Here is a 23,474-nt window from a genome sequence, read left to right as displayed (position 1 = left end):
CTTTGACTGATTGTTGTCCTATGGACAGAGTCTCTCACCTCAGCTGTAGATCTCTGCAGTTCATCCAGAGTGATCATGGGACTCTTGGCTGCATCTCTGATCAGTCTTCTCCTTGTATGAGCTGAAAGTTTAGAGGGACGGCCAGGTCTTGGTAGATTTGCAGTGGTCTGATACTCCTTCCATTTCAATATTATCGCTTGCACAGTGCTCCTTGGGATGTTTAAAGCTTGGGAAATCTTTTTGTATCCAAATCCGGCTTTAAACTTCTTCACAGCAGTATCTCGGACCTGCCTGGTGTGTTCCTTGTTCTTCATGATGCTCTCTGCGCTTTTAACGGACCTCTGAGACTATCACAGTGCAGGTGCATTTATACGGAGACTTGATTACACACAGGTGGATTGTATTTATCATCATTAGTCATTTAGGTCAACATTGGATCATTCAGAGATCCTCACTGAACTTCTGGAGAGAGTTTGCTGCACTGAAAGTAAAGGGGCTGAATAATTTTGCACGCCCAATTTTTCACTTTTTGATTTGTTAAAAAAGTTTGGAATATCCAATAAATGTCGTTCCACTTCATGATTGTGTCCCACTTGTTGTTGATTCTTCACAAAAAAATACAGTTTTATATCTTTATGTTTGAAGCCTGAAATGTGGCAAAAGGTCGCAAAGTTCAAGGGGGCCGAATACTTTCGCAAGGCACTGTATATGGTCTATAACCAACACAGTCACAATACCAGAGCTAGTGTTGTGTCTTGTAAAATCCCAAGAGTAAACAGTACTGCGAGGAGCACGTTTTTCTATATAGGCATTTGCCTATGGAATAGCCTTCCCTTGGAGATCAAGCAAATAAAAAGTTAAAATAGCTTTAAAAAGCAGGACATGTTCAATAAAAAAAGCTCTAAAAATATACTTTACTTAGCTAAAGTTACCTTGAAAAAGTAGTTGACTACATCCAGACTACTTCGTGAAAAATTTGCAGCAGTGGAATAAGTACCCAATTGTCATACTTGAGTAAAAGTAAAGATCCCTTCACCGAAAACGAATCAAGTAAAAGTGAAAGTCACCCGGTAGAATACTACTTGAGTAACAGTCAACGTTTTTGGTTTAAAATATACTTTAGTATCAAATGTAAATGTAATTGCTCAAATATACTTAAGTACAAAAGTAAAAGTATAAATGATTTCAAATTCTTAATATTAAGCAAACCAGACCGCACCATTTCTAGTTTTTTTTATTCACTGTAGGTATAACCAGGGGCACACTCCAACACTCAGACGTCATTTACAAATAAAGCATGTGTGTTTTGTGAGTCTGCCAGATCAGAGGTAGTAGGGATGACCAGGGAAGTTCTCTTGATAAGTGTGTGAATTTGACAATATTGTCATGCTAAGCATTCAAAATGTAACGAGTACATTTGGGTGTCAGGGGAAAAGAATGGAGTAAAAAGTACATCATTTTCTTTAGGAATGTAGTGAAGTAAAAGTTGTCAAAAATATAAATAGTAAAGTAAATTACAAATACCCCCAAAAACAACTTAAGTAGAAGTTTAAAGTATTTTTACCTAAATACTTTACACCACTGAAAATGTGCATATGTAAATCTGAAATGTCATAGACCACAAATTGCTAGACAGATCACTTTGGGGTCAAATGTTAACAGCAGTGCTTGACTTGGGCAGGAGCTCACCAGAGCTGAGTACTGACACCTCAAATGTTCTACTGCTTGAGCTCCTGTTCCTCTTTTAGAATATTATCTCAAATCTATTGTGTATAAACAGTACTGGCACCCAAAATGAGTACCGGCAACTATTTTAGTCCAAGTCAAGCACTGATTAACAAAATGTGTAATTTAGCCTATTAAACACAAAAAATATGTTTAAAGTGAAAATTAGGCAGGTGTAATGCCAAAAAATAAAGAACATGACTGCCTACTTCAATTATATTTTATAAAAAGCAGTGTGTAGTTCCAGTAGTTAGCTACACCACTACATGGCAAGAAAGTAATTAACTACTGAAAACACTACCTAGATTTGATTTTAGTTCAACTACCAACATGGGCAGGATATCAATCCTGATGACATGGTCTTTAACCCCTTAGATATTAATAAAGCGAACTATAAATATAATGATTGTGTTGATCCAGATATACAATTCCTCGAATTGACCAGAAATAAGTATATCGCTTGGGATGACTATAATGTTAAGCAATTTAACAAACCTGTATAGCAGTTTTAACTCATTTCAAGACAAGCTTATTTTCTACCTTTCACTTAAACGGTTGCAGTCTTCCTAAAAATCATGACCGACTTGTTCATTATCAGTCTTCTCTCAGTCATTAATTTTCCATTGTGCCCTTTCAGAAAGATGTTTGACTGAAGAGACAAGCATGCTTTATGACATGTCTCCTTATAATACTGTTCACCACTGTAGAACATCCAGAATGTGAGGAGGAGTGTCCATTTTTCTTCAGAAACGTTTTGGATTATTTGTAAGAGATGACCTCTCACTTACGTCTAATAACATTGATGTTAAATCTCTTTTCATAGAAATTCCCTCCTGGAAATGTTTTGGTGGTAAAAAAAGCGGTAATTGGATGCATCTATCGGCCACCCAATTCTGACACTGGTAGTTTCATTGATATCCTTGCATCAACCTTGGATTTAATTAATAATGAAGATAAAATTAGTTTTCTATTGGGTGATTCCAACATAAACGTATTTAAAAGTGAGAACCACTCTGACATCTGACCTTTTGAATACTTTAACCTCCAGCTATCTGTATCCCCTCATCTATAAGACCACAAGACTGACCAGTTCATCTGTATCCCCTCATCTATAAGACCACAAGACTGACCAGTTCATCTGTATCCCCTCATCTATAAGACCACAGACTGACCAGTACATCTGTATCTCCTCATCTATAAGACCACAAGACTGACCAGTTCATCTGTATCCCCTCATCTATTAGACCACAGACTGACCAGTACATCTGTATCCCCTCATCTATAAGACCACAAGACTGACCAGTTCATCTGTATCCCCTCATCTATAAGACCACAAGACTGACCAGTTCATCTGTATCCCTTATTGATAATATCTTTATGAATTCTTTGAATGATGTGGCTAATACAGGTTTGCGTTATACTGACATTTCTGATCACTTTCCAATTTTCCACTTCTCTTTGGAAGCTGGAAATGAACAGATGGGAATGATTAGTAGCATTAAATGTAGAATATTTAACAAAAGTAATTGTGAGAGCTTTAAGATGTTGATTGATGTTTAATGGGAAAATGTTTATAATCAGGCCGAATTATCGCCCAATGTTGTAAGGCGAGAAGTCAGGCGCAGGAGAGCAAAGACTGGGTTACAACGGCGCAGTTTAATGATAAAAATCACTAAGGAACAAAAAACATACAATGGGACAAAACCCCAGACATAACGTGCACAAGCACTTACAAAAAAACAATACCAGACAAGGACATGTGGAGAACAGAGGGTTAAATACACAACATGTAATTGATGGAATTGAAACTAGGTGTGTGGGAAGACAAGACAAGACAAATGGAAAATGACAGGTGGATCGGCGATGGCTAGAAGACCGGTGACGACGAACGTCGCCCAAACAAGAACGTCGCCCAAACAAGGAGGGACCGACTTCGGAGGAAGTTGTGACAAATATCTGTAACTTGTTTTTCTAAAATCCTAGAAAAGTTAGTGTATAAGAGAATGTTGAAATATTTAAATCAACACTGTCTTCTTTATGAGCACCAACATCGTTCTCGTAAAAACTACTCCACAGATATGTTTATTTTGCAACTTGTGGATAAAATCTTTAAAGCCCTGAACAACAATGAATACGCTCCTGGCATCTTTTTAGATTTATCCAAAGCTTTTGACACGGTTGATCATAGAATAGTACTTTCTAAATTGCATTATTACGGTTTTCATGATTATACATATAATTGGTTATTTAGTTATGTTTATGACAGAGAACAATGTGTTTACCAATTAGACAATGTGATACCAATTAGATTTTATCACACAATAATTTTGATTCACTAATTAATGAATCCAACTCAGTTATGGTTCCAGACAAACAAATTATCTTAAAATGTTAAAAAATCTAACTTTATTGTATTCACTCATAAGAATAAGAAATATTGTAAATAAAATTGACAGAATCTCAATTGGTGGGAATGAAATGAAACAAGTCCCATCCACTATATTCCTCAGAGTTCTAACTGATGAAAAGCTTTCCCAGAAAGATCATATTCATTTTGTCTGCAGCAAAGTTATGAAATCTGTTGGTATCAGAAAGATGAGTGGTTTGGTTCACCAGGCTTGAGTCCTAACCCTATACTATAGCACAATTTACCCATATCTCATTTACTGTAATATTCTCTGGGCCAGTACATATTCCTCCTACCTACACAAATTACTCATCATACAAAATACATTTGCAAGACTAGCCACCTCCTCTACCTGGCTCCATCTGAACCATTGTTTAAGAAACTCAGTATCTTGTCTATTCACTACATTAAACTACATTAATGTACACCAATAATACACTGTCATCTACAAATACTCATACCTCCCAGACAGTTTACCTAAATCCTTCAATGGATTGTTAATTCTGAAATCCATCTATATAACACACGACTGCAATAACCTTCACCCTCCTCACATCAATTATCAGATACAGAGGTGCCATACTCTGGAATTCTTATCTTCACCTCATCATCCTTCAATAACTTCACGTGAAGACTGGGGTTCAGTTTGATGAACCAAACTACCCGATAATCCCCTCCATAATCAAACATGTTTTTTCTTGTTAACTGAACATATATTATGTACAATTATAATTAATGTGCTTTTTAAAACTTAGCTGTACTTTTTTGTTTTTCGCTTCTTTACTTTGGCGCGAATAAAACAAATATATAACCAATAAAACCAATCTACTGCAAAATGTAGTTAAATAACTTGTTGAAATACATGTAGTACACTACTTCCCAACACTGCAACCTTGTTACATGAACTGAACTCTTGTTTTAAATTGGTGAAACTATTCCTTTTTTCCCCATTGAACATCTAATAGTCAAATCACAGTGCAAAAGCAGGTGAGCTGGTTCTAGTCTTTCCAGTCTTTTAGTCAAAAGAATGCATTTCATCCGCAATCTAGTGTTTCAAGACTGTAATATGACTCAACCTATAGTATCACCTGCAGCACTGGAACAATGTCCACTGTCACACCCCACAGCAATGCATTTCGGTGTAAACTGTGCTAGTCCAAACATTCCTCAAGGGGGCAGCAAATACCACATGTATGACCTGGAAGAGTGCAGAAACAGAGGGTGGTGAACAACCAGAATAGAGCATGGACAAAAGGATAGACAATCACAATGCAAGACCATCGTCCAAAACATGTTCATATTCTTAACATTCAGATAGGAATAATGTTCACACACCTTGTCTTATAGTACCTGTGAAGTGAGAAATAGTACACTTAATACCAACAAATTTGTTTTACTTGCATACACTAGTGCTCGTTTCCTCTGCAAAATGCATGTTTGGGGCTGATTAAACCAACATTACGGTCATGGAACTGGGCTGTGGATGGAGAGAGGGAGGGGGACCTGCAAACAACAACATTAATCACACAAAATAGTTATTATTGGACAATTATCAGCATATTATTATACAGTATTATGCTGTGCAGTACATCCTACTAGGTATCTTTCTGTGGAGGGTGGTGGTGAGTCTGCTGCTTGGTTGACAGGACCTGCACCCTTCATCCTCTGAACACAACATAGGTTTGTTTTGAGGCGAACTTAGCTCCCAAAACCAGGAGCCCCTAAGTTTTTTTTCTCTATAAACAACTTATCAGTGGCCTCTACTTGTTGACAATTTATGAAGTGTTTCTAAAGGGTTGTTACGTCGGGAGAGTGATGGGTGTGGAGTCAGACGCAGAGAGCAGAAGGTAAACGGGAAAAACGCTTTAATGTCCTCCGCAACAGTAACAGGTACAAAATAGGGTGACAACAACAACCCAAAACCACTGTTACAAATACCGGACAGCGAAAACCCCAAATGAACAATACACCACTAACGTACAATAACAACAAGTCCGCACAAACACCAGCGGGCTAAACAAACTTAAATAACACCCATCCCAAAACCCCAACAAGGAACAGGTGAAAACAATTAGACCAAAACAATCGAAAAGGAAAAAGGGATCGGTGGCAGCTAATAGACCGGCGACGACGACCGCCGAGCGCCACCCGAGCAGGAAGGAGAGCCACCTTCAGTGGCAGCTAATAGACCGGCGACGACGACCGCCGAGCGCCACCCGAGCAGGAAGGAGAGCCACCTTCAGTGGCAGCTAATAGACCGGCGACGACGACCGCCGAGCGCCACCCGAGCAGGAAGGAGAGCCACCTTCAGTGGCATCTAATAGACCGGCGACGACGACCGCCGAGCGCCACCCGAGCAGGAAGGAGAGCCATCTTCAGTGGCAGCTAATAGACCGGCGACGACGACCGCCGAGCGCCACCCGAGCAGGAAGGAGAGCCACCTTCAGTGGCAGCTAATAGACCGGCGACGACAACCGCCGAGCGCCACCCGAGCAGGAAGGAGAGCCACCTTCAGTGGCAGCTAATAGACCGGCGACGACGACCGCCGAGCGCCACCCGAGCAGGAAGGAGAGCCACCTTCAGTGGCAGCTAATAGACCGGCGACGACGACCGCCGAGCGCCACCCGAGCAGGAAGGAGCGCCACCTTCAGTGGCAGCTAATAGACCGGCGACGACGACCGCCGAGCGCCACCCGAGCAGGAAGGAGAGCCACCTTCGGTGGCAGCTAATAGACCGGCGACGACGAGCGCCGAGCGCCACCCGAGCAGGAAGGGGAGCCACCTTCGGTAGTATTCGTGACAAGGGCTTATAAGTAGTTACACGTCACATCATTTTTCAGAATGTGTTATAACTGTTTAGCCTAACTGATTTATAAACAATCTATACATTAATTAGACTTCTACTAACAGCCTATAAGACACTTAAACTCTTTATAACTTGGCGGTATAGTTGACGATATTGGCCAATCTATCCTTGCCCGAAAAACCCAAAGAATTGCAGAGTCAAAGTTGAACTTGATTTTATCACATACAGTACATTATTTTGTGATATTTCGACACAATGTGACAGCAGATCAATATCAAAATATTGCCACAATGTTACAAGATGCAATGTTCCGTTTTGTTTTTAACTCCCTTTCCTCTTGTAACGGATGTCGTCTGGAGATAGAGAGGAGGACCAAGGTGCAGCGTGGTAAGTGTTCATGTCTTTTTAATAAACAAACTGAACACTGGAACAAAACAATAAACGATGTGAACAAAACTTAACAGTACCGTGTGGCCCAAACACTCACACGGAAACAAATACCCACAAACCAAAAGTGAAACCCAGGCTACCTAAGTATGATTCTCAATCAGGGACAACAATTGACAGCTGCCTCTGATTGAGAACCATACTAGGCCGAACTCAAAAACCAACACAGAAAAACAAACATAGACTGCCCACCCCAACTCACGCCCTGACCATACTAAAACAAAGACAAAAACAAAGGAACTAAGGTCAGAACGTGACACCTCTACTATTCATTTTCCTAGCTTCCTTTCTTCATTTCCTTTCCTCCTATCCTTTCTGTGCTTCCTTTTCTCCTTTCCTGTTCCCTTGCATAATTTCCTTTCCTCATATCCTAGCACCCTTTCTTCCTTCCTTTGCCATCTCCCTTTCCTCCTTTCCATTCCTCTTTCATCCTTATCTACTGTAGCTCCTCTACCTTTACTAGCTCCCTTTTCTTAGCCATTAGGGTTCTTGATATTAATATCAAGTGTACATGTAGCAGTGTGATGTTGTTCCCCTAGATTATGAATAAAGTTGCACACAAGGACCAGTTTGAATAGGCCAGGCCTCATTCACAATCCAAGTATCCTGCTCACCGGCTGGAATTTCTAGCCATGAAATGGGCCATTCATGATAAATTCAGCCATTGGCTGCGAGGGCATAAGTTTACTGTGTGGACCGACAACAATCCACTCAAATATATTCTTACAAAGCCGAGACTTGATGCATGCGAGCAGAGATGGGTTGCAAAGCTGGCACCCCTTGATTTTGATATCCAGTACATACCAGCGCCCAATAATCTCGTTGCTGATGCTTTGAGCAGAGAGCCATTTGTCCGCTCCAAAGTTCTGCACCGACTGACAACAATTCCACATGATGTCATGCCGGAGGAAGCCAGGTCTTCGAATGGATGACATTCAAGACATGTTCCGCCTCTCCTGTGAGCAGCCCGAGTCTGGCTGTAGAACATCTATGGCTCCTGGGAGTGAGTTGAGTAGAGCTGGGGACGATGTCAGTGGGTTGGTTTCCTGTGAAGAGGTGTCTGCTGTCCTCCATGCCCACCGCCGATGGGATGATGGTGTCACAGTGAGGGCTGTTTCACATGTGCAGCATCTTGAGAAGTTGATGTCCATGGGTCAGAGCCCTTGACCTGTCCTTACGCACAAGGAGCTGTATGATAACCAGTCACTGGATCCTGTCATCAGCAGAGTCATGTTCTTTGTAGATAGAGGCTGGCGCCCATCTAGGAGAGAGCGAGTCCTTGAAGCTAAAGAAACAGTTCATACTCTAAGACAGTGGGGAAAACTCACCACACGGTTAGGGATTCTGTATCGTGTCTCAAAACACCCAGTGAGTAACAAGAAAATATTCCAGTATTTCATACCTGTGTCTTTGAGAGGTCTTGTGTTGAAGGGAGTTCATGATGATGCTGGTCATCAGGGTCAGCAGCGCACATTGTGGCTCACGAGACAGGGGTTTTACTGGGAATCTATGGAAAAGGATGTCAAGGAATGCGTGGCCCACTGTAAGAGATGTGTGTTGAGTAAAGCACCTATTTTTAGGGGGAGGGTGAGGTATAAGTTAATAGGGATTTATTTTTTAAATGTTTTTAATGGTAGTACAGAATTGGACAGATCATGATTGATTGTACATTCCAGCACAGTAGGTGGCGACGTGCACCTGAAACCTTTGTTTGCAGACCGCCATGATATCAACGAAGAAGAACGGCTGGATAAGCAGGTTGGTCGGGAAGAGAGAAGCAATGTCATATCACGTGTCATCACTGCTCCATCATAAGGAGAATGTCTGCTCTGCTTCTCGGAAATCATTAGTGAGGATGTGGACATTTAGTCAACCATAGATTAAAAACAAATCAGATTTTATTGTGGTAGGTTCCCTACATTGTAGCCGCATTAGCACAATCAATCACCTGTCCCTTTGCTAAAGATAATTTTTTGACTGCATTAAGTCATATATTAAAGTTAGAAAGTTAGTGTGAGAAATGTTTTTTTAAACCAGTTTGTCAAGGTTCATCTATTGTTCTTGAAGAGGCACTATGGGAGTAGTCTGGGTAGCAGTCGGCTTCACTATCATTCCCCTTCTTGCCACTCCTTGTCATGCTAAACAACTTTCGCATATGACACAGTACAAGGAGTGGAATGTTATCTAACTAGACAGTAGCTAGGCGGCAGGTGTCCTAGAGATTAGAGCGTTGGGCCAGTAGATCGAATCCCCGAGCTGACAAGGTAAAAATCTGTCGTTCTGCCCCTGAACAAGGCAGTTTAACCCACTGTTCCTAGGCCACCATTGTAAATAATAATTTGTTCTTAACTGACTTGCCTAGTTAAATAAAGAAAACAGGCTACTATGGGAGCACAGCTTTTGAAACAACTGTCGAACTATTTAGACCATCCTATCAACCAATCAGGGTTGTGTATGTAAATATCTTCAAATGTGTTTCCTAACGCCCACATGATGAGACTGACCATTTCAAGAGCCAAAGGAGGCTCAGAGACATACATTACTTTCATTAAATAAGCACACACTGTGATTTATTTGACTTACAGTAGTGATTTGAAAAACAGGTACACAAATATAATCTGCTTAAATAGACAGTGCATCAACAATAATTGGAACACAATACCACCACATCAATAAAGATGTATTTAGTGACGGAGAATACCATTCACAAGGTTTTAGAGCTTTTGCCAAAAAATGATCTTTGGTGTCTGGTTACAACAGAACATTGCCTTAAACTAAAATGAACTGTGGACCTACATCCTGTTGCTCATTTTTATTTATACAGGTTAAATATTTCATAGTATTAGCTCCTGAAAGTAGGTTGTTGGGCCAATGCACAAGTTTGTGTGCATGTAGGATGCAAAGACATGGAATTTTGACAACAAACGAAGGACTGTGCAGATTCAGCAATACAAGCCTTGAATCAAAGACAACAAATCAGCAAAGCACAACAGCAATATAACTGTTTATTCTGTACATTATGATTCCAAAGTGGACTGATTTTCAAATAAAATTACAACGCACACATTTCTTGACATGTTGTCAACAACTGTCAAATTTGGAAATAAAGTAGCTGATATTCACATGTACTATGGCACATTATTTGTGCACTATATCAGCTCTAAAACACCTAAATAGCATAACACCACATAGATATGGCTATTTACTGAATTTAGCCATGCACCAAACTCAATCAGAAGCCGGCATTCCTTTCATTGTGAATAACAAGATACATCTATACTGACAATGACTGATGATGTACTGTGCAACAAAAAGGAGCAACTAAAGGACTAGCATGGAACACATTTTTGAATATTCATAGATGTTTTCAAACAGAGATTTAGATTTATCCATTTTACCCATATATTTATCCGTAATAATCATAATAATCAGTAAGGTATTTCTTTGGTTAGTCAGAAGCAAAGGCATTTCAAGCCCAGGTGGATTAAGTGGTAGGCTGAGGGAGGGTTACACTCCACTCTGTAGCGTGATCCAGGACTGTTCTCTGGTGGAGAGGATGCTGAACGCAGGATACACAGCCTCTCTGAACACAGCCCTGAACGTGTGCAGATGTTCCCGACGGTCCTTGGTGCTGTGGAAGATCAGTGTTCCCCCCTCATAGTCCAGAGCCACCTCCACCCTCAGTGGCTGATTGGCCATCTCCGCCAGCGCCACGTTTGAGGAGGCATGGCACGCCGTCAGCTTCTTGTTCTTCCACTGCAGACGCCAGGAGGCCGGGTTATGCCCCAGCCGGCTGTGGTCACCCTTCCTGGGCATGCTCTTGTAGCACAATCCCACTGACCACATGCTCTGGTCGCCCACCTCCACCACCCAGATGTGCTCCCCACTGGTGAAGCCCTGGGAGCACAGGACCTGGGGTGCGGTACTGAACCTCTCTGGGTTATCAGCGTAGGCCTGCTTGGTACCGCTGTACTTGACTGTCTGCAGGTCGTTGGAGAGCAGCAGGCTGGTGTGGGCTGTGCTGAGGTTAAAGGTCAGCTCCAGAGGGTTTAGCAGGACGTGGAGAGACTGGAGGAGCCGAGCCATCTCTGCCCTGAAGTCCTCCATCCTCAGGCTGGCCTGGAGCCGTTTGGGGTTCAGAGGGACCTTGTTGGGCACTCTGGCCACGGTACCCGTCACGACCTCCCTGAGCTGGGGCTCAATTAGCAGGAACCTGTTGATGAACAGACACTTCTCTGTCTCTGTGAGGGCCTCAGTGGTGCGCTGGTGGGCCTCCATCAGCTGCTGCTTCTGTTCTTCTAGAAGCCCCAGGTCACTCTGCCAGCTCTCCCTCTGACGGCCTCTCTCCTTTTCCAGCAGCAGGCTCATCCTGTCCTTGTACCTGCTCACCAGGCCGGCCATGCTGTCCATCAAATCCACAGACTTGGACAGCAGCTTGTTTCCCACAGCCTCAGAGGTGCCCTGGTCCTCAGCAGCCCTCTGTAGCAGGGTCTCTGTCAGCTGCAGCCTGTTGGCCACCGCCTTGCTCTGAATCTCCAGGGCCCGCCTCATTTCCTCCTCGGCTGCCTCGAACGTCAGGACATCATGATTCTGGTGGGTGCCCTCAATGAAGCAGTTGGCGCAGAGAGAGGTCATGTCGCTGGCGCAGAAGTACTCCAGCAGGCGTCCGTGGATGGCACAACCTCTCTGGCCCAGCTCAGTCTGGGGCTCCACCAAGTCATGGGTCCTGAAGGACCCTCTCTCAGTGTGGTGCTGCAGGTGCCTGGCACACAGGGACACCTCACACTTTAGGCAGGTCTTGATGGCCAGTGTCTCTAAGTCCAGGCAGTGGTCACAGCGCACCTTCAGCGGCTCTCTCTTCAGGTGGTCTGCTGGCGCAACGGCCTTGTAGCCTTCTATGATGCCGCAGAGCTTGAAGTTCCTTTGCAGTGTCTCTGTACCGCCGTACTCTTCTCTGCACTCAGGGCATTGAGGCAGGCTCTTCTCTCCACCGCTGACATCTGTAGCCTTCTGAATGCAGGCCAGGCAGTAGTTATGGCCACAGGGCAGATACACAGGATCCGTGTAGAGCTGCAGGCAGATAGGGCAGCTGAGCTCATGTTCTAACAGCTCCTTTGGTTTAGACAGAGGCATGGTCCTTCCTTATTCACTTTAATTCTCCACACTGGACTCTACACACACTGAAGAGACAGAGGGAATGAGAGCAAGTCAAGGAAGTAAGCTTTGATATCTGCTGGTAAAGCAAAGTTGAAATGTGTGCTGAGCAACATTCCGAGAGGTTATTGTCCCAAGATTCCTGCCATTAGGGGCAGTCCTTGACAGAAAGCTGCCAGTACACATTGTTATTAAAATGTGTTCTGAATCCAATAACCAAAAGTCTTTAAAAAAATATAACTCAGTCACAATGATTGAAACCCCTCCGTCACATTGAGGAAACTGCAATGTGAGATGGGGGAACTCAGTATTGTACATACTGTATAAACACGTGTAGCATCGTACTGTGTTTACTGTAAACACCTCACTCTAAAAAATGTTTGTTTAGTTTTATGTTTGTACAGAGGTTACAAGGTTTAATTGAGGTCGATAAGAAGAGGTCTCTATTTTTTGTTTATTTATTTAGCATGCTAAAAATAAGCAAACCTCAAATTCAGTGCAGGGTTCAAGACTAAACAGGGAAGTAAAAAAAGGTCAAAAGTCCAGCAAGTTCAAGTTTGTTTATTTGTCATATACACATGACATACAGGGGCTTGTCAGTTGGCCCTCCTGGTGGCCCTCCTGGTGGCCCTCCTGGTGAAAAATTACATACATCATTACAAAAAACATGGCCTAGATAACAAACAACAAACAGACTGATGAAACAAATTAAACATTAGGCCTATCTTTTTTAGTATATTCATATCATGGAATTGTGCCGTTGAAATGTTTCTGCACAAAATGACAACAATAAACAGACTAGTTTTCATGCATTGTATCTTGGATATTGACAGTATGTCAGGGAGAGTATCAAAAATACATCCCAGGATCACTATCCATCCACCCATCCACTCCTAATCCACTGTTAGAGGGACTTTGGCGTCCTCTGCTGGATGTCTGGACCGGGACTTGACTTTGACTGTGCTACAGTGGTTTGAAGAGAATAGTGCGCCGCTATAATGGCAGTTGTAATTGAGTTGAGTTGTAATTTATAAATGGTCATTTAGGTAGTAAGAGACTGATAGTTTACTGTAAGAACAAAGGAAAAACCTGATTTGCGAGGGCATGTGCCATTTCGCAGTGCATATTAAAACTCCAATGGCACCACATGTACCAAACTCCTGGTAATAAGCTGGGCTTTGAAGTGTCTCCACAGGTACCAAGCTCCTGGTAATAAGCTGGGCTTTGAAGTGGCTCCCCAGGTACCAAGCTCCTGGTAATAAGCTGGGCTTTGAAGTGGCTCCACAGGTACCAAGCTCCTGGTAATAAGCTGGGCTTTGAAGTGTCTCCACAGGTACCAAACTCCTGGTAGTAAGCTGGGCTTTGAAGTGGCTCCACAGGTACCAAACTCCTGGTAGTAAGCTGGGCTTTGAAGTGGCTCCACAGGTACCAAACTCCTGGTAGTAAGCTGGGCTTTGAAGTGGCTCCACAGGTACCAAACTCCTGGTAGTAAGCTGGGCTTTGAAGTGGCTCCACAGGTACCAAACTCCTGGTAATAAGCCGGGCTTTGAAGTGGCTCCACAGGTACCAAGCTCCTGGTAATAAGCCGGGCTTTGAAGTGGCACCACAGGTACCAAACTCCTGGTAGTAAGCTGGGCTTTGAAGTGGCTCCACAGGTACCAAACTCCTGGTAGTAAGCTGGGCTTTGAAGTGGCACCACAGGTACCAAACTCCTGGTAGTAAGCCGGGCTTTGAAGTGGCACCACAGGTACCAAACTCCTGGTAGTAAGCCGTTTTTTTGAAGTGGCACCACAGGTACCAAACTCCTGGTAGTAAGCTGGGCTTTGAAGTGGCTCCACAGGTACCAAACTCCTGGTAGTAAGCTGGGCTTTGAAGTGGCACCACTTTCTTTATTAATTTTATTGCGCCCCCTTCTCCAAAATGACAGAGAGAGAGAGAGAGAGAGAGAGAAAGAGATTGGTCGGAAATCCTTGGAAAGAATCAGTAAGACCTGCATATTTTTTTGGTTTATTAACTTTATCCATAAAAGTGGATTCTAAAGCCCCCATCTTGGAACAGTAAAGAAACAGATGTTTTTTCTAACATTAAGAGGGATTTTACAAAAGCCAACTTCAAGTTCCTCAAATGTGGAACATATCCCACAGATATTCAAGCAACATCAATTATAAAGAACACACCACTTTTATTCTTACTACCTGTACATACTGATACTGTACATGCTGTTTGCTATACAGTAGTTCACTTAACACAGTACTACCTTTTAGGCTTCTACTTCTATCAAACATGTATTTACATTTCCTAAGGTATCACGAGAATGCAGGCAATTAACTGTCTGTCATTTTGAAACTTTTAGATATGTTAAGGAGCCAATGAAATTTCAGTAGTTCAGAAACACAGACAATAAAGCTTGTTCACTGCAACTGTCTGTTATCCAAGCCGTGCCCATTCCTGCTCTAACCATAACATTAGTGGATACCCCTCTGACCCTGACCTGTGTCCAATCTATATCACCTCTGCCCCTGCTGCACCCGCTCAGCATACCCAAACTTTAGACGTGCAGCCCCCTTCCCCCTCAAAGCCTGCCCACAGGAAGTGTCTCTTTACTGGAGGAAATGGAGGCCAGATGTGGGGGTGTCCCACAGCTTTGGGCAGTGGGGTGAACAGTGCCTCTGTCACAGGAGGGAGGGGATAGTGTCCCTGTTAGAATTTGTGCAATTCATCACTTTGTTAGCTTCTATTAAATCTTAGTGGGTTACACTTTGGAGATCTCTGCTTCACGACTGCTCATTTCTTTTGTTGAATTCGATGTAGACTGAGGTCACAGCTAAAGCATGATACATTCCTGTGGATGTCAGCCATGCTATAATATAGACATGCTCCCTCACTCACAGCAGTTCCACTGTGTCTTACTCTGATACGCTAGCTGTGAGCTGCTTCAGTCCATTTACAAGTAGATTTAGCAGAACTGGTGGGTTCAGAACTATTTCCAGTCAAGTTGTCTTTTCCAGCATTTTTGGTTTTGATGGTCACAGTTTTGATGTCTTTTCATTGTTTGGTGTGTTGACCACCGCAAAGAAAAGAGAGAGAGAGAGAGAGAGAGAGTAAAAAAGAGAAAATAGTGGCCGAAACATTATGTCACATCCCTGACGAGGAAATGAAATGTGCAACATCAATCAGGCAGAGTAGAGATCAAAGAGGGCCCTACACCCTCCATCTGGTTCTGTTTGGGGAGACTTTTCTCTCCCTGCCTCTCTCCTTCGTTCGTTCCCTTTTTCTTCTCTGAGCGTGGGTCCTTCTTGTTTTTCCTGTCAGGCATTCCACCATGTTACAGAGACAATGACATAGTGACACGCGAGGTAGAACCAGCCAGAGGACGACATCTGCCTGTTCTTAAACACCTCTCCTTTTATACCTGAACTGGAGATTATTCACTGTTTCTCTGATTGAATAAAGGTATCAGGTATAGTCATGCCCTGTCATCACATCTATACATCAAATGATGAAGTAATGTTTGTGTTACTGGGATGTTGGTGTATATGTGCATGTCTGTCTATGCATGTGGTGCATGTGTGTGTGTGTGTAAGGGCATGTAGGTGTGTATGTGTGTGTGTGCATATGCGCCAGGGTGTGTATATAACCTCATCACGGGATAATATATTTTGCCGTCTCTCTCAGTGGAAATATTTAGGCTAAGTCCTCGTTTGAGCGTGCAGTTCAAACAGGAGAAGTAAGATTTCTTCCCTTTTCCAGACGTCGGCTATCTCTGGGGGGGGGGGGGGGGGGGGCTTCCATACAACACAAGCCATTGTGAGCACGCTTGGCCCCTCTCTAGAAATGTGCTGTGTATATGTGTGTTTATATCGACCCTGGTATCAATTTTCCATTATTCCATTAGCTCTGAGATATTTATTTTTACGGTGAGGGTGTTCAATGGGATTGTGATTTATAAATAGTTTGATCATTCACAGGCGTCTTGATGACTCCGGAAAGGACACACAAGCTGATTTGTTTAAAGAGCTACATTTGGAATGGACCTTTACATTCCTGAATGGTACACACAACATAATGAATGCATTCTGCCTCCTAACAATGACACCCAATTGTCCAGATGCTGTGCATCTACACCCTTTGAAGGTAATGTTGTTTGTTTATACTAGGCTTAGACATTGACCAGTGTTGGGTATACATTCAGGAGGTCAGTTTCCTGATGACACCAATGGAATGATTAAAAATCCACAGCCTTTACCGCCCGTCTGGGCTGGACAGTGGAAGTCTGACACATGTTAATGATGTATTTATAGGTTAGACAGTAGTAGGTGTTTGTTTATTGTAAGTATCTAGACAAGAAGAAGTTTCTTCAGAGAATAACCCAAACCTCATACTAAATGCACTCAAGTGATTTAATGTCTTAACATTGCATCTGTAGTGCGACACAATTCAATATTCCTGATGTATATTAAGTGCACTTTTAAGTTGGAGGGCGTTCTTTGAACTGTTTTGGACTGAAAATCAAACAATAGTTTTTGTTCTTTGTTGTGAATATGTGCCATATTTGAGAACCTACTGATGGTGGTAGAACTGAAGGCTGTGTTCTTGTTCTGGCACAGAGGATGAAACAAAGGTTCCCAAAGGCACCCATTGGATTCAGAACCTCTCATTCTTTCCTTTGCTTGAGCTAATTTTGCTATTAGACTTCACTGCTACTCTGGTATGCAAGTTTCCCCTTTAGCCTACTGCTCAGAACACTGCGCCAAGACTCCAGTAAAATAAAACCAATCTGAAAAGACTGTCGCTGATGCTTGTTCTGATTTACAAAACGAATGAAACTGTGGAACTGAATCCAGTGAAACTGTGCCTTTGTTGTATACTTCATCCAGAGTATGGGCAGATGATTCGGTTATGTAGGCTACAGACGAAAGATAACAATAACCTAGTACCATAGTATATATCCACCTAAAACTACTGACATCTTTCATTATTCGAAGAAAACTGGGCACACTGATGAGGAGTTATAGTATATCATGTATTGACTTGATTTAAAACGGTAAAGGGAAGCACTTTTGAAGCCTCTCTCTTTTGACTTTCAAGTATTTCCTACGTTCCAAAATCCCAAAGAATTGATGATGGTGTTGAGTTGTGGAGACTTTAGAAGGGAAAAAGGGTGTGGGGGAGGGGAGGGGAACGACTTGTTTTGAAAGAAATCTGGAACCTATAAACTTGGACAACTTCTACGAGGAAAAAAAACGCCAGAATATCCCCATCTGATTGGTCAACCCACGTGCCTTTGTCTCCGCCTCAGCCCTTTACCCTTACCAATCACCAAACGCATTCTCTTCCTGTTATGCTTGGCCTGGCTCTGCCTTAGAACCCAGCTGAGCCAATCTGTGGAACAGATGGGTGGGACTTACAAGTTCCATCCTCTTTCTTCTTTAAAAAGCCAGATGCAGGTTGGCTGCTGTCTTACATTGATCTAGGATACTAGATGCAACTGCTGTTCTGAATGTAGCGAGCAGATAGTAGTATTAGATTGTTGTGATGCCTAGGTGTAGACAACATATGGATTTCCAATACTGAGAATTGATTATTTTTCCATTCGCTTTCTCTTGCTAGCAGACCTGACAGATCACTTCGGGTACTTCTATATACAGGCTTGCCAGAAAAGAGAGAAACTAAAGGGGGCATAGCACATAAGAGGGCCTTAAGGAGAGTGTAGCTGTAGAAACAGGGTTAGGTAGATAGACTGCCATGAGAGAGGATCCGTCAAGCTGTGGTGAATACCCTGAGGGAGGGGTGGTGTCCAGCGAGGAGGAGCCAGACTGTGCTCCAATCAAATACCCTGTGGTGCTGGTAACACCAGGGGCCGGCGGGCGCAAGAGTGTCTCCAGGAAAGACAACATTTCATCGCCAACAGAGGACAACAAGTCATCGACAGGAGGGCCTCCCAGTCTGATCCCATCAGGACCCAAGAGGCCTAAGAAGAGTCCCCAGCCCTCCCTGTCTCCTCTCCCCATCCCAGGCCAGCCCCTGGAGGACCCTCAGCACCAACGGGTGATCGCCAATGTACGGGAGCGCCAAAGGACGCAGTCCCTGAACGACGCCTTTGCCTCGCTGCGTAAGATCATCCCCACGCTCCCCTCAGACAAGCTGAGCAAGATCCAGATCCTAAAGCTGGCCTCGCGTTACATTGACTTCCTCTACCAGGTCCTGCAGAGCGACGAGATGGATGCCAAGCTAGCCAGCTGTAACTACCTAGCCCACGAGAGACTCAGCTATGCATTCTCGGTGTGGAGGATGGAGGGGGCCTGGTCCATGTCCGCTACCCACTAGCCCTGTCACCTACCTCTCTAACACCCCCTCACTCCTCTCCTGCCCCAGCCAATCTCCCATGACCTCTGACCCCTGCTCTCTGACCCTCATCCTCACAGCATCTAACTCTTATCATTCTACACCAGGTATGCACACCGACTGCCGAGATACAAACCATACAATACATACTCAATATTATCTTTCCAAAGCAAAATCTCACTGTTTTATATTGCATGCAAAGAAGTACTAATTGAACTGATCTGCTGAAGGCGATCAGATATTAACATAGGACAACACCTGGTGTTTCATTAGAGTATTGAATGCCATGCTGGACATTTGTCAGAATGAAACGCAGTAACTACTACCAAGTAAGTGAATCACAAGGGAGGGTCATAGGACAGCACATCTTAGGTTACCACAATTCTCTTTTTACATTCAAGGTATACAATAACTATTCTACAAGATCAGTTAATATTGAACATGTATATAAAATAGTAGCTTGATGTATCCCATGATTATCATCAGGACTATGGACCTAATAGGAGGATGTAGAGCTGTTATTTCATACATTTTGTAACAAATAGTGTTGAACTCTGACAAATCGCTCCATTACATTAGGTATCTTCTTTTTATTATCTACACACATACAAATTTAATTTTGACCAGAAATCATGAACATAATCATATGCAACTTCTTCACAGACTTGATGTTATTATCCCATAGTCTCATACATAACTCATTGTATCCCATAGTCTCATACATAACTCATTGTATCCCATAGTCTCATACATAACTCATTGTATCCCATAGTCTCATACATTACTCATTGTATCCCATAGTCTCATACATAACTCATTGTATCCCATAGTCTCATTGTATCCCATAGTCTCATACATTACTCATTGGATCCCATAGTCTCATACATAACTCATTGTATCCCATAGTCTCATTGTATCCCATAGTCTCATACATAACTCATTGTATCCCATAGTCTCATACATAACTCATTGTATCCCATAGCCTCATACATAACTCATTGTATCCCATAGTCTCATATATTTCCTAGACACTGATCTATTCATAACAATCTACATTAGAAGCCAAATTCTTGTGGAAAAAAGTAATATTACAAGTTTCACTTTCCAACAAAAAAACAATTCCATTTATTTATTTTGGTGCAAAAACTTTCCTTTGAAATACTTTCCTTTCATTTTGGCTTAAACTTGCTACGTTGCACGAAAATTAGATTGTTTTTGTTGAGCCTTGTCAAGAACTAACTGGTTGTGAGAAACCATGCAGCAGTTAGCTATCAAGGGAGAAGTGATGGCTGTCTTACTGCATTCCCACAAACCACAGAGTTTGATGAAAGTGGTGTCATTGATTCGTCCAGTTCCACCGATCCATGTTGAAGACGGCTGTCAGACGCCTCATCAGTGGCTGTGCCTCCCTTCACCAGTAGCCACACATTTGACCTTTGCCATTTGAAACCACTGCTTTACCCACTTCATTCCCAATGCAGGAAAAACCCCGGAACATATCATTAAACTGTCCACAAGATGTACCATTACCATGCTTCTGAGGGAAGTAATATTCATAGTACATTCAGCACAGTGAGTTCCTACAACCTAGCCCACGTTGACAAGTTATTTTCTGTGACATTCACAAATAATACTGTCCTCTAGATATTGCGTTTGAGGTGAATGAAAGCTACATACCCTTTAAATCGCTTACTTAATACCATGTGAAATGAAAGTGGCCTGTATAGGCGGCTAGATATGAGAAATGCATTCTCAGACAGTGTTTGTTGGGATGGTCATTGTTATGGTTCAGTCTTCAAGCTGACTTTGAAGGAAGACATTCTTCGCTCCTTTCTCGTTAGGGTCCTGCAGTATTCTCCAGTTAGTCTGCTGAGCTCTTTCTGTTCATCTTTGTATTCATATACATGTGAATACAGTATGCACATGTTCTCCCTGCTGTTCCGTGTGGTTGCTTTGTTATGTGTGTTTGTATGCCACATACATTTTTTAGGCATCAATGTTTATCCGTGTCTTTCAAGATGGCCGCTATAGCTCACCAGTTGTTGCACCGCTGTCAGATGGCTTCCTTATTAATTAAGGAGATCAAATACACATGGGTGTTTTAGCCTGCGTTGGTCTCGTCGCTAAACTTATTGCCACACACTTTGGCTTTCGATTGACCGTCTGTTCTAAGTTTATACTTATATTTGAGGTTACTTTTGTCTTTTATATGCATGTTTATTGATATTATCCAGTTACATTTAATAGAGATACCACATTTTACAAGGACATGGTCAACAAAACACCCAGCACTGACCTCCAAACAAAACAGGGGCAGGGAAAATGGACATAAACAGCTTAATACTAAAGGGAGTTTTTATGCCCATGACTTTTTCCCCTGGGAGTTGAACCAGTTTAACTGTTAGAGAGTAGAGGGATTTTGTTAGGCATCATGGACTAATCATTTGTGCTTTCTTCAACACAAAAGTAAATGGCATATTTTTCATGACGTAACACTTGCAGAATGTTTGAAGCACGTAGCACTTACAGAATCTTGTGTCTGTCTCCCCAGCACCGTACCAAGGCGACTGAGAAGCCTCCACCTGTTGGTCTGCAATCCCTTTGTTTACTGGTTTGGAACTACACCTCTGGACCAACTAAATCAAAGATATGAGCCTGCCCTCACTCTGGAGAGGTACTGTAGAGAGACTCAGCTTCCTCGAGCCCACACAGAATCTATGGGACAATGATTCAGAGCTACTAGCAGGTCTAGAAGAGGGACAACTATAGAGTTTTAGGACCTGGAAATTGCAACTTGTGACTTGGAAACAATTTGGTAAACAAATGTAAGTTGCAGTTATTCATGGGAATATTCCTATTGTACATGTAGTACAGAACTGTTTGTAAACCAACATACAATTCCTCATTAAAAGGGAATCAGTTGGTGTAAGATAATAAAATGAGTACTTGAGCATCTTTGAAGCATATTTCTCAGCCCCATCTTATTACCAATCTCACCTTAAAGCATACTGCGACTACACCAGAATGGACAAGTCCACCATCAGCACCCAAAATGAATGGCCAAACATTTGGAGATGGATGATGACACAATAACATTTCTAAACGCCAAATGCATAAGAAATACAGCGGTTATCCTTCTTTGAGTTTGTGTGTTAAAGTACCTGGGTTAGCAGATGATCCACGTGTTATCCTGTCAGCATAAATTAGTACTCTATAGCACAGACTTCCTTAATGAGGGCCAAGTGTCTGCTCAGGCAGACCAGGGTATAATTGCCCATAAAGCTGTTGTTCTTTTGGGGGAAATAAGGCCTCTAAAATATTTATTGGTTGTCTGGTTGGAAAGAAATCCTATGATATGCCCAACCACAGAAGCACATGTGGATACATGTATTAGTGGACCAGGAAAGTACACCGTATATCCAACATGTTGTCACAACAACAATTCTGTACACACAAAAATGACCATTACAAAATTTAATTAAGAGAAAAACAGTACAAAATAGACATCCTTTCTATACATATATAGGAAATATGTAGGAAAAAATTAACACAAGGTAAATAAAAAGTATGAAAAAAAGACTGTTATTCTTACCTCCAGTTAGTGAATTCTACCAATACTTGACTCAAGGCACATGTGTGATCTCTTTTGGTCGTGAGTATCTATTTACAGTGACTTTAAGAAAGAGAGCATAAAAATGACAATATTAAAGGAAATCAAGAGGAGTGGCCCACTTGTCACTAAGACAATAAGAGTGTTGCCCATAGGCCCCTGGAAGTCTTTACAGGAGAGGTCATGTACAGTATCCAACACACTTTGTCTAACATTACTTCTTAGACAACAGATACCCACTGGTGTACTACGAGGCAGAGAGCACAGGCACCGTTCTACGAGAATATGAATAATGGTGGTTACTTCTATTTCTTTTTATACAAGTCTTTGAGGGGATCTTACAGGCAAACATTGCCCAGAGTCTTGAAAACAACCACCCCAAAACAAATAGTTAGTACAAACAATAATGAATATTGAAAACTGGCAATGGCCTCATACACACATATACAGATTTGGATTTTATTTGACCCAGTTTGCTACAGTACAAAAGTAGTCCTGCAGCAAACAGGAAAAGTGAATTATGTGTATTATAATTAATGGACAGTATTGTAGAGATTGATATGTTTTTTTTTTATTTTTTTTAAAGTGGACTTTTTTTTTAGACCTCAAATACACTACAAGGTTTAAATTTCCTGCATTTCAGGAAAGTTCTCCGGCAACAGGGTGATCAAATTACAATCCTACATCTGTAGCCATCCACAGTGGTTGGTACAGAGTATAGTAAGAAATGACTATAAGACTTGTTAGCATGGTTATCGTTATCTCTCTCTCAACGACAACTAGGGGAGAAGATAAACCTATGGTTAGAGAAAAATGTTTAGTTAAGACAAGACTGACGTGTATCACCAGCGTACATGCCCCTGTACTGGCGCACCAGCAGAGAGAGTATGTTCCTGAAAAAATATGCCTTGTAAATGCCTTCTTTCTGCAGTGGTTAGTCAGAAGTGGATGCTCTCTCTCACTCTTCTCTTTGATTTTCAA

At 42.3% G+C, this 23,474-nt stretch overlaps 2 protein-coding genes across 2 annotated transcripts; one reads left to right on the top strand and one right to left on the bottom strand.

Annotated features, from left to right (window-relative positions):
• Positions 1-9,932: 9,932 nt before the first annotated feature.
• Positions 9,933-12,609, bottom strand: LOC110492209 (E3 ubiquitin/ISG15 ligase TRIM25-like). Its single transcript, XM_021566310.2, has one exon. The coding sequence runs from the start codon at positions 12,515-12,517 to the stop codon at positions 10,892-10,894; it is 1,626 nt and encodes a 541-aa protein (XP_021421985.2). The 5' UTR covers positions 12,518-12,609; the 3' UTR covers positions 9,933-10,891.
• Positions 12,610-17,980: 5,371 nt separating this feature from the next.
• LOC110492208 (twist-related protein 2) lies at positions 17,981-21,838 on the top strand. Its single transcript, XM_021566309.2, has 2 exons — positions 17,981-18,990; positions 21,435-21,838. Exon 1 carries the CDS (start codon positions 18,284-18,286, stop codon positions 18,863-18,865), a length of 582 nt encoding a protein of 193 aa, XP_021421984.1. The 5' UTR covers positions 17,981-18,283; the 3' UTR covers positions 18,866-18,990; positions 21,435-21,838.
• Positions 21,839-23,474: the final 1,636 nt, after the last annotated feature.

Source organism: Oncorhynchus mykiss, chromosome 16 (assembly GCF_013265735.2).
Source record: "Oncorhynchus mykiss isolate Arlee chromosome 16, USDA_OmykA_1.1, whole genome shotgun sequence".
NCBI lineage: Eukaryota > Metazoa > Chordata > Actinopteri > Salmoniformes > Salmonidae > Oncorhynchus > Oncorhynchus mykiss.
This window is presented reverse-complemented; position numbering and strand designations above follow the sequence as displayed.

Bases quoted from the DNA above. Each gene is read 5' to 3' on its own strand.
- LOC110492209 (XM_021566310.2), bottom strand. From the start codon at position 12,517: ATGCCTCTGTCTAAACCAAAGGAGCTGTTAGAACATGAGCTCAGCTGC.
- LOC110492208 (XM_021566309.2), top strand. From the start codon at position 18,284: ATGAGAGAGGATCCGTCAAGCTGTGGTGAATACCCTGAGGGAGGGGTG.